This window comes from Thermobia domestica, chromosome 12 (assembly GCF_964235325.1).
Source record: "Thermobia domestica chromosome 12, izTheDome1.hap1.1, whole genome shotgun sequence".
NCBI lineage: Eukaryota > Metazoa > Arthropoda > Insecta > Zygentoma > Lepismatidae > Thermobia > Thermobia domestica.
The window spans coordinates 170,804,671-170,816,956 of record NC_137465.1 but is presented as its reverse complement, the minus strand read 5'-3'; the positions used below and the strand labels follow the sequence as shown (position 1 = coordinate 170,816,956).

The 12,286-nt window shown below is 36.3% G+C and overlaps 1 protein-coding gene across 1 annotated transcript in view; it reads right to left on the bottom strand.

Annotated features, from left to right (window-relative positions):
- Nucleotides 1–2,605: 2,605 nt before the first annotated feature.
- Nucleotides 2,606–12,286, bottom strand: part of Crz (Corazonin) — a 43,355-nt gene continuing 33,674 nt past the window's right edge. Inside the window, exons 2-3 of the mRNA XM_081732931.1 lie at nucleotides 6,729–6,963; nucleotides 2,606–2,883 (exon numbers count right to left, since the gene is read on the bottom strand). Of these exons, the coding sequence (XP_081589057.1) occupies nucleotides 2,806–2,883; nucleotides 6,729–6,963 (313 nt within the window). The 3' untranslated portion in view covers nucleotides 2,606–2,805. The remainder of the gene's footprint in view (nucleotides 2,884–6,728; nucleotides 6,964–12,286) is intronic.

Here is a 12,286-nt window from a genome sequence, read left to right as displayed (position 1 = left end):
GCCAGCCGAAAAATCTAGGGGAGGGGGGCGATTCAACCATATCATAGTTCATCACCATATTATAGTTCATTTGCAAGCCTACCATGAAAATTTTAGGGGGCCAATAACAATTTAGGGGGGCCCGACCCACCCTAGCCCCCCGTGGATACGGGTCTGTTCCAGACCCAAACCCAAACCTAAAACAAAACAAACAAACAAAAACTTATTAGTCCCTGGACCTATCGGCTCGAATATTCTAGTCTTTCTCACATCGAGAGAGAGAATTTTATTCCAGTCGCAGTATTTAATAAATTTAGTTTGTGTACGAGTTTAAATAATTTTTATTCTCATCATTCAGACAAACAACTTTGTAGTTGGAATCAATGGTTCAGTTCTCTCTCCTTCTCAAACTTCTTTTCCTGTTCAGAAAATGATCTTAATATTTAACTTTTTGAATGTGCATCTTCCAATGAATAAAAAATATATAACTTCATATATTCAATTTTGTTATACAGGGTGGCCCAAAAGTAGGTATATACCCCTGCATTGATCTCGTATAACATTCTAGTTTATGGGTTTATTTGCTTTGGCTGTTCCGAGCTTAAGGTATAAGTAAAAGGACATTAAGAACAAATAGTAAAAAAAAAACTAAGTCTACCTGATGGATAACAATAAGAAATGATATAAAATACAATGAGCTGATCAGTACGGTACTGTATACCTACTTTTGGGCCACCCTGTATAATACGTAGCATTCTACTTAAATTTTCTATGTTTTGTGTAAATCAGATACTTCACTAATACAGTATTTCCTTATATCTGTTATACTTAACTTTTGAACGCTAGAGAATATATGCATTTCGAGAATTCAATAATTTACCGAATACATTTAAAGTTTATCGAACCAAATAATAGGTGTGAGGTTTCAGATTTGTTGATAGTGTAACTCTCCACGTTCCCCTACAGTAAAGATGAACAAGAACTTTTGAATTGAGGCCATAATATTGATAGAAATTACATAAAGGATCACCATTTACGTTGACGACTTTTATAATGTTAAAAGTAAGGTAATTTCATAGTAATAATAGAAGTGTTTTTATTTTTTTCTAAAATGTGGATACTCTCAGTTTTAATTAATCATAACCATCATTTTATAGTTTAAATGAGAGAAAACGTACACAACGAAACTATTAATAAACGAGAAATAGTGCTAAAAGAAACATCCAGAATTGAAAACATTTTAAATTACTTTCACAACAAAAAGTAATTGAATTAAAACAACTAAATTTTAGCACATGGCAGTGACCCTAACTACCACTTTAGCATGTTATTTCAACATCAAGGATCCAATGTTAGGTTAACACAGGCCTAGTGTTACCGGTTTGACTCTCAGTCGGTATAAAGTGGTGTGAAAGTAGCCCCGTGGCGGTGTTAAAGAACTAGGTGGATGAACAAAGGAACGCTAATAGAAACATCACCATGGCGTTCTTTCAATATATACAGTATGTTATTAGGAATACCTCAGCTCGCATGGTGAATGCAAACCTTTGAGGCACTAATATTGATAATTATATTCCTAAGAAAAATGACTGCGAAGGTTTTACAGTTGCCTCAAAATACTGTTTATTAAATAGTTTCTGAGAGTATGAGTTTTCTTACAGAATTTATATTAACGGAAGTGCTCGCACTTAACTAAGCTCTTGTTCCTTATCTTCAGTGAGACTCGCATTAGCTCAATCTCAAGGCCATTAGACCTTATAGATCCCGCGCTCGCTGAGAGCTCAGGCTCACTCTCCTTATGGGACTTCAACTAAACGGCGTGACACACATCTTGGCATTTGAAGGCGGCGCTCCAAGTTCCCTTTAAATGCTGCTAGCAAATGAGAGGGCTGCGGTATTGCCACGTTCATTTTGTACACATCCACGTCTGTCTCCTGCCACCTGATCGCGCTCAAAGTCGCGTCAGAGCTTGCGTTTTATTCGTTTAGCTGAAATGCCAAGATGTTTGTCACAGGCTTTAGTTCGTGCTCACTAAACTTACTTAATAATTTGCACACGCCAATCATATTCATCGACATAAATTTCTTCAACTTCTTACAGGCAGTCATCCAGTCATTTCCAATTGAATGTACCATGACGTCACAGTTTGCTAAGGCAGCAAAGCCAACGTTGATAGTGACAACAGGGAGACAAAGTGTAGTCAATGGTTTTGTAGATACGCTACTCGTGGATTTATGAATAATCGAACACTGAAAACCTTGTTTTATTCCATTTCATCCCTTTTATGCTCAACCTTTTTTCTTTCTCATTCCTCTGACCAATAAATGCCAGCTTCAACGTCATGCTTTCAAGAATTGGAAATTACTGCTCTACAGCGTAAAAAAGTCAAATTTATTTTACAGACATTTTTATATGAAAATTAAATTACAAAATAAATAGACTAGTTAGATATTTGAATAGATATTTATTAACAGAAATAGGACAAATGAATACAATAAAAGAGTAAAAGAATACCAATTCGGAAAGAAGCTTCCTCCAGCCCAGCAAGCTAAGGATTTCAAAAATAGAATAAGGCGAATAAAAGCTAACACACTTACAAGTGGCTTATTCTTTGTTTTTTATGTATATATAGTTCAAATAAATATATTTGTTACCAAAAAATCTTACAATTAATTAATTTTTTAATTACCATTGTGGATATATATAATGAATTTGTGAGCTTTTAGTCAAGTGTTGTCGTCTTTGAAGTGATTACTTGATTTTTGTTTCCGAGAATAACAATTACAGACTAATATTGCTGAAACTTAAAATTTAATTTTTGTGTAGTCAACGGCCACCGTCTTGTTTGCTGACCGATGATGATGTTGACCTTTTAAATCTTTCAGGACTGACGATCCTCCAATCCTGTAAACAAAACAAAAAAAAAAACATCCTTTAGTAATTTAAATTTATGAGGCAAATCTTTCCCATTTGTTAAATATTTCCCCTTATTATTTGGGTACGCCTAATTAGTATAGGTGTCATAGTGTTGTCAACAGGTGACTTCAGAAAGTAATTCAATGATGCACAGATTCTGGCCAAAAATGACTTACCAAAAAGTACAGCTAAATTTATAGTTAACTTATTTATTTATTTATTTATTGTCAACACAACAGGCTACAGCAAAATTACAGTTGAAAATTACATGATTACATATTCGTATTATTACTTTGTAACAAAATATTTTGTAAATAAAATTTCATTTGTTTGACATACACTGTAAAAAATGAAGTGTGGAAACAACACAAAATGACTACCACTTTAGCGTGTTACTTGTGTGTTAATTCAGCACTAAGCACATCGCTTTCCGAGCATATCAGAGATAATTCGTTACTACCTGGGAAGATTTGCATTGGTATTTATCATATAATATGGGCAATGTTTAATATATATATATTAACATGTCATAATTTGTCATAACATTATAATTTGATATACATTTGAGAGTAATGGGGTATCATACGGATGTTTCTGTAAACTTATTTAGCAAAATAGTCCGTAGAGAAAACCTTATTTAAGCAAAATTCAGTTTTCCATAAACGATAGTAATAATTTATAGTACATAAAAGACATAAAAATTAACTCATCCCTGGCACGGTGCACTGTTGGTATATAAACGATTCGGTTGGATTGGATCAGACCCACTGCTGCTTCAGATGAAAAAAAATCCTTAAAACAACAAGTTTTAAGGAGCGCGTTTATACTTTAGTAATTTAGATGTCATATAATAAACTCTGCTTCTTTCAGAAAAGAAAAGGTATACATATTACACTGAAAAACTAAAAAGAAAAAGAAAGAACTTTGAAATATTCATAAAAATAATGTATAATTCGAGGATAGTTCAATACTAAGACAGCGCCAACATGTCACTTTCATCCTGTTGTTTTTTGATTCCCCAAATGTGATTTCCCTACAATTAATGCACATGTCTCAGTAAACCAAACTCGAATATGAACGTTGGACTAAGTACATGAGAGTTTTACATTTGCAATACACCAGGTTCAGAAAAGAGTTGGATGCTGGTATGTCCAAACAAGTAATTGGGTAGCATTTTTCATTTTCTCCTCCGATTCCCAATCTGCTGGAATATCTTGCTCCAGCCAAGTTTATTCCTGATGATACACCTTCAATACCTGACGTCTGCTTACACTTGCTTTTATGGATAAAACTGGGAGATGAATGACTAGTGTGAAATAAGTCCTCTGTATGTGAAATATTGACTGAAAGCTAGTGCGTCACCATCATGTGATGCATAAAAGTGTATTTGGAAATGTTATCCCACTTTTATTAGTTCTTCAAGATTCGTAGTAGGTTTCATGAATATACTCACAACATGTTGCACTTTGATATATACAGATTTATAGATATTTTGAAACAGGAGAAGGTAGAAAATGAAATGATAATGTATCAACTCTGGATGGGACACGTCGCTACATCAAGGAAAGCAAAGTAGTGTCGCCTTAATCGACGTATTGTGGAACTCGAAAAATTTGAATCATAAGAAAGAGACATAATACAGTACGTTGATGCAGTGTTTCACTTCTTTTCATTCACGTGTGACTAGTGATTTATTTTAATTTATGATTTATGCAAACTCTCGTAGAAGTTGTTACTTCATTTTATGTTTGCCGTAATACATTTCGTAACTTCATGTAATATTTTCATACCTCGATGTCAAACATATCATCTAGTCATATACTGTAATTGCGCATATGCTGTTTTAATATGTACTTTTTAAATATATATTATTTTAAAATTTAGAAACTACAAATTTTTGTCATTTCTTGTCAGTACTATCAACATAATTTCGCATTAGGCAAATCTTGAATTCAAGCTTTTCCTACACTTTCTCTTGAGTTAATATTCTATCTGTAAATTCTATGGCCTGAGGTTATTAGGCGAATCTAGAATAGGCAAAAGTTGGTCACCCATAATCAGAAGATGAAAAGTAGCAACTTTCACTTTGTTTCGCTTCGAATATTCTTCTAATAGGAGTTTTGATTAGAGAAAAAATTCAAACTAATAGCTCATAGTTAGATCACATAAGCTACCTAGCACTTGAAAATTGCTTGATTTAGCCATGAAATTGCTAAATTTGACACTATTTAAGGTGACGACTTGCGAGAGATTCTTCTTATTTTCACAAAACTGTCATTATATTCCAGTGGGTATGTTAAAAATTGAATTGGTCATTGTTTCAAAAAATGGTTTCAAATGTTCCATTTGAAATACGTTGCACATATCACCTTCTAACAATGACTGATTCAATTGTCTGTCCATTAGTTTAAAAAAGTAAAATAAGGCTAAGATACAGTCATAAAATTGATAAGTTGACAGTTATACCCGTAAAGAAATTACAAAGAAGTGAAAATAAATTTAGCAGTCAGTAAACTAGACTTATCTTGAAGCAAAATAGTAAAGTTCCTATTTCTAACAGCAAGAGAATTACAATATTTTTCTCTGATCTTAGTCACATGTAAAGAAGCATTAACTTTTTATCGTCCTAATGTCTTCATATATATCATTCTGAAATTGAAGGCAAAATGGCTCCTTCTCTTGTCCCTTTATACGTTGACATCATCTTTTGACTGAAAATTGTGAGGAATATCTCAAAAATGAACAGTGATAGGACATTAATACAACAATAAAAAAGATTACTTCTTGACTAAGTTCAATGATTTATTAACTAATGCGTAATGGACGTTATCCTGAAAAGTATTTATTTATAGTGAAGACTAAATATTATTTTGAGTAAAACTCAACTCATGCACGTTTTCACAAAGTGAACTAGGGCACAAGGATAAAACTAGAATTGAGTGTGCTCCTGTGAGATTTCATATGAGCGTATTTCTACCAACTTTGAGTAATAAACAGTGTTTCATTCACTTACTAAAACCAACCACTCTGTTATCTGTATCTTATGCATAGGATCTGGTCAGATCTTTTACATTTCTTCCCATTGATTAAAGTTTAACGTCTCTTTCAGCATGCAGACTGTATGAGACGTGGATCTACAACTTAATTTGAGATTTGAACCACATAAGCACTCAAAGGGAATCGAACTCGGATCTCCCGCGCGCCGAAACTTCATGACACGTTGTTAATGTTTCTAGTAAAATAGTCTTCCAGCTATAACTGAAACTTCGTAAAAGATAGTTAATAAGCATTTTGATATAACTATAAGGCTGAGAAAATATATTTTATTAAAAATCATTAAAAACCATTGTTCCATAATAAATGTTTTAACATATTCTCCACTGGTTTTCAAATGTTAAACTTTTTATTCATTTATGAACAGCAATAATCCCTTCACATCTGAATAAAATTTATCTCATGAAATACTTCGGAAGAACTATAATAATTTTCTGTACACGACACATTTATTTCTTCTTCTAAGCTAACTTAACTGATCGTTAAGAAATTCGGAACTAGGGGCCGCTGTGTGATAGAGCTTTCGTCTCTGGTGCATGGGGTCCTTGGTTCGATTTCAGATCCCGCCAAGTGAACTTTGTGGTGGACAAACACCGTTTCCGTGGATTTTTTCGGGGTTCTCCCGTTTCCTCCCACTTTCTTCATTCCTCCATTTCCTTCATTTCTCATCATCACCGTCTCCCTTAGCTTAGCCGGCTATTTTCATTTCGATTCGGGACTAGTTTAAGGAGAGAATGAAAGAGCAGAATACAAAATTTATTTCATTTCTATTTACTCACCTGAAGTCTGCCATCGAGGACGCTCCTGAGTCTTTGATACTGGTCAACCGTCCGAGGGTCGCAGGGGGAGGGAGGAGGTGCAGCGTCTTCCGTCGAGACTGGTAACATAGAAGCAGCAGAAGCTCTCTTCCGGCCATTAGTCCAGCCTCTGCTATACTGGAACGTCTGTGCTATCACCGCTCCAGTGCACCACAATAAAATCAGTATACACAAACGGTGGTATAGGTACATAGCGCTAGAGAGGGAAAGAGAAAAAAAGACATCCATGTAATACACTATATTATTTATACACGTGTGTTTCTAGCAACATTATGTACTATGGTGTATCTACAGTCAAAGATAGAAAGAGATATTTATCATGGATTAGCTGAAGCGCCCGTTCATCGCATGAAAAGGATATGTTTATGGAAAATGTACAAATCCTCTTCCACTCTTACTGTTAGTATGAGATACACTAATTTTGATATACATTTTGAACCCCCTTACGACACGTTCTTTAATCAAAATGACATGATGGAAATCCAGCTTAACGTCGTCGGTTCCAAAATTCATTTCAAACGAGTCAGATTCAGATCTTCTCCCATGATACAATCACAAACTATAGGTAAATTCACTTTGAATCGACTCAACCCATCCTGCCCCAATCAGAAAAATAATGTTTAATTTGTTATACTAACTTTTGATAAACGTTAAGCGGCGTTGTCTTGTCCTTAAAGAGTTCCTAAAGTAGGATAGAACCACTACTCAGTATTGTATTGAAGGCAAGTGCCTCATAAAGAATGGAACCCGCACCATATGAACGAAACTATGCCCAGTAGTCTGCGAAGGGGCATACCATGATAATAAAGGTTTGACAATTCCTCCTGAGGTACTGGTTACTATCTCAGATTGGTTTAGGTTATATTTTCAACTGTAGATCCATCTGCCTCTAAGGGTTAACTCACACATAGTATGCTGTTCCCAGCCGTGGTTCATGAAGTTTCTTTTCAGAATTTTATATTAAAAAATCATTAGGTTGTCCTTTTTAATTCACACATGATGTGCCGTGTCTGTGCCATTCCCATGCCGTACCAAGACAGGCAGCCTTGGAGGGAAACCACCCCGGCCGCGATGCTTTGGCTTTCCTTAGAGTACTCGAAACTAGGGATGGACAAAACTTGTTTTTATAAAAACCAGAAACCGGTTTCTAGAAAAACCGAAACCCGAGAACCGGACATTTCGGTTTTCTCCCGAAACCGGTTTTGTTTTTCACTGAAACTGGTTTCAGTTTTCTCGAAAACCGGTTCGGTTTTTTCACATAAAACTACTTCTGTTGAAACGGGATCGATTTCCGAAGAACAACGAAGCACTATTCTGGTCAGAAATAGAACCAGTTGTGGAAAGACTGAAACCGGTTTTGGAGAAAACCGGTTTCGGAAAAAAACAGTTTTTTTAAATTTTCAAAAACCGGTTTCGATTTTCCTAAAAACCGAAAAATCGGTTTTTGTGCCCACCACTACTCGGAACAGCATGCAATTGACCCTCTTGCAATCACCTTGGGAAATGGTCTGTGCATTACCTTCGTGCATACAAATTACGACAGTGGATTAAAGCTTGCAATTCACTCTCTGATACATCCATCCTAAAAAATATTGGAAGCGTTTCAACACACTCACCGGAAAATACACCAGAACTTCCTATCCACTCATTCATCAAGATCAAGCACTCCACTCAGACCAAGATAAAGCTAATGCCTTCGCTACCTATTTACAGGATATCTTTACGCCTTTACAAACTACACGCCATTTTCGTCATCATCCCACAGAGCACTTTAACTTCTGGTCTCCATATCTGCAACCTGATGCAAATCACACACTTGCTTCTCACAAAGCACCCACTGTCACCATCACTCCTACCGAGATTATGAATGTAGTTACCCGCAAACGCAACACCGCTCCAGGCATCGATAACATCTCATATCGCCATGTGAAAGAAAGTCCAAATGCTCTGATAATACTCTTGCCCTGATATATACTTTCATTCTTCGTACTGGCTATATACCCACTCCATAGAAAACATCTAAAATTCTTATGTTTCTTAAACCAGAGAAACCTCCTGACCAAGTATTCTCTTACCGTCCAATTCAGCTCACCCCGGTTTTCACTAAAATTCTGGAAAAAATCATAGTACAACGTCTTCATCTCCATCTGTCCCGGTACAATCTCTTGCCACTACACCAAGCAGGATTCCGCCCGCAATTCAGTATTAATGATCAGTTCATGCGTCTTTTAAACTACATCACTAATCAATACAATACGGCAAAACCATCCTGCATGGTCCTTTTTGATCTGGAAAAGGCATTTGATAAAGTTTGGCATCAAAGTTACTCAATTTTCGCCTTCCCCTCGCATACATACGATTCATTTATAATTTCTTGTCTGGTCGCTTCGCATACGTGTTCATCAATGAGCAATAATCTCATCCTATCTTCCTACGTTCCGCTGTACCACAGGGCTCTTCTCTCTCTCTCCTCTACTCTACCTGTTGTAAGTCGCCGATATGTCTCTACTTCCTACCAACGTTTATTTATTTCAATACGCTGACGACACAGCCTTTCTTCCCGTAGTCCTCACTGTTCACCAACTTAGCACAGCATTACAAGAGGCGATAGATACATTTTTCCTCTGGTGTGACAAATGGAGTCTCAAGATCAATGCCAGTAAACTCAAACTACAGTATTCTTACCACCCAATAAACGCTCCAAAGTAAACCGCAATCCATCTCTATTGAATCTCACCGTTAACGACACCCGTCTTCAACTTTCTAAAACTGTTAAATATCTCGGCCTCACATTAGACAGACACCTTACTTGGAAAACACACCTACAAGATGTGGCAGCAAAAGCTTACCGTCAACTTAACCTAACGACTAATTGGCACAACTTGGGGTCTTCATTCAGACCTTATTTTAAACACCTACAAAGTATTCCTTCGCCCGGTGCTGACTTATGGCCATTCTGCCTGGATTGCAGCTCCCCCTTCCTATTATCACAAACTTAAAGTCCTTGAACGACACACGCCCTTCGTATTGCTTACCGCATCAAACTTCCCAGTCCAACTCAGATTCTGTACGATAGAATGCCTTTTCCTCACATCTTATTCCATCTCGAAAAACTTCGCCTTAAATACTTTCAGACACGTCTCAATTTTCATCACCCGATCCTCCGAGATACTCTTAACGCTCATACCAACTTCGATCTTCCACATCCCATCACACATTCTCCTCTTTCACTCCTTTTCACATTGTATCATTACTCTCTACCACCCCGATCTTCCACTTACTCGTACTTTTCTCATCGACCATCCTCACACCTCATATCGTACCGTCATATTCCGCACAGTAGACAACTGTTACTAACAGGGCTTCCCTTTTGTCTCTCATCAATGCTTGGAGCAGCCCACAAGCGAGAAGATTAACCTGCATCTGTCCTCCAACTCTCACCCTCGTGTTGTGATGTCAAGTACACCTCATCTCATCATCATCCCACATATCTCTTTGCCCCCATAAAGAAAATAATGTCCAGTCTTATAATGTACTAAAACAGAATTCACTGTACAATAATGAACCTTTCCCTATTCTTATGATTGTTATCGCAAAGATAGCAATATCCCCCTCCTGTATACCACAGTATTAAGAATAAACTTTTAAATCAAATAATGAAACATCCCTTAGACCCTATCCCAGTCCTTTTCCTCTCAATCCCCAAACTTCTCTTTCCCCATGGAGGGCGTAACCCTCGAGCTGGTGGCTAGCCTCGGCTAGCAAAAAAAGCGCTTTTATTGGTATTGTAGCATTTTAATAGATGGGTAGAAGACAAAACAAAAATTAAATTTTACGAGTTAATCATAATTGTTGGCTATATCTTATGAACCATGCTGCGTACTGTTGTCTTCCTAGAGCCACAATGAAAAGCTTGATGATTAGTATTAGTTTCATCTTAATGGGTGGCATAGTTACTATTCAGCGTCAATTTTCAAGTTAAAAATCCTCGATTTTCTCGAAAATTAAGCATAAGTATTTATATACCATTTTGTTCAGCTGAATCAGACCTACCGATTGATAAATATATTATCTTTGAACTTTATTTTGTTAAACGGTTAAAATTTTGTTGAATTGTTTATTATTGATGAAAAGCAAAGCACTATCGAATGAACACTAAGTAGTGTTGTACGAACTATGAAAGGGAACTTTCCATTGGGAATTCCGAACAAACTTTTACGCACAACTCGTACTAAAAGAAAGAGCTAGCAAAATGGCTTTATAATCGAAACATGGTGTCCCAACCTACTCCTGGCACTCGTTTCTCCTCGAATCAAATTTACAGTTCTAACGGTGCTTGTCAGCGAAAGACGGAAAAGAAAACAAGATTTCTACCCTTGCAGCTGAAACGTGCACTGTTGGGAATACTCGAGACACGATGTTTTCTGATGTATTTCGTCTCCAGCTACTGCATGTATACCTACCTACCTACGTACTATACATACATATATACAGCCGTGTTTCAAAACTGGCCACACCACTTCTCTTGCTTTGAAAGGAATTAAAAAGATGTGCTTTTTAATACAAATTCTTCTAAGAAGGAGAGTACAATATTGAAAATTAGTTTTTTTTTTCAATATTGCTTAAGAGTCTTCATACCGGCGAAATTAAAAATACCGCTAATTTTACAGTAATTATGTGATATCTTCAAATAGATAAAAGATAATCGAAATGTGGAACAAGAGCGCCCTAGACAATATTATTTTACATGAGAAACCGTTATCATGACTCACTTATCTGCTTTCAATTTCGAGCCATTTTGAAAATCGGCATTTATTTTCGCGTTTCTAAACAGCTGAAAACGGAAAGCCACTAGGTTACTTGTGATAACAGTACCTCACGCAAAATAATATTGTCTAGGGCGCTCTTGTTCCATATTTCAATTATCTTTTATCTATTTGAAGTTATCACATAATTACTGTAAAATTAGCGGTATTTTAATTTCGCCAGGATGAAGGCTCTTAAGAGAGAGCAGGAGTGCATACAGTTAGTATGGATTAAGAGCTTCGACTGAACATGGGCGTATTACATTCATTATACAGGGTGGCCCAAAAGTAGGTATACAGTCCCGTATTGATCTGCTCAGTGTATTTCAAATCATTTCTTATTGTTATCCATCAGGTAGACCTAGTTTCTTTATTATTTGTTCCTAATGTTTTTACTTACATCTTAAGCCCGGAACAGCCGAATCAAATAAACACATAAGCTAGAATGTTATGCTTGATCAATGCAGAGGTAGAAAATATATACCTATTTTTGGGCCACCCTGTATATGCATGCATTATAATACATACATATAATGAAAAGTGTTTATGATGCATGTTAAGTCGAAGCTCTATATAGTGAGGCATTAGTTTCTTTTGATATTGTCTCGAAGTGGATTGAACGGCAGCTCGAATACCACCACATAAGCTTCCCATCCTTCTATCAAGCATATGCAGGACATGACAACGCATAGATCTATTAACCTTGAGCATAGA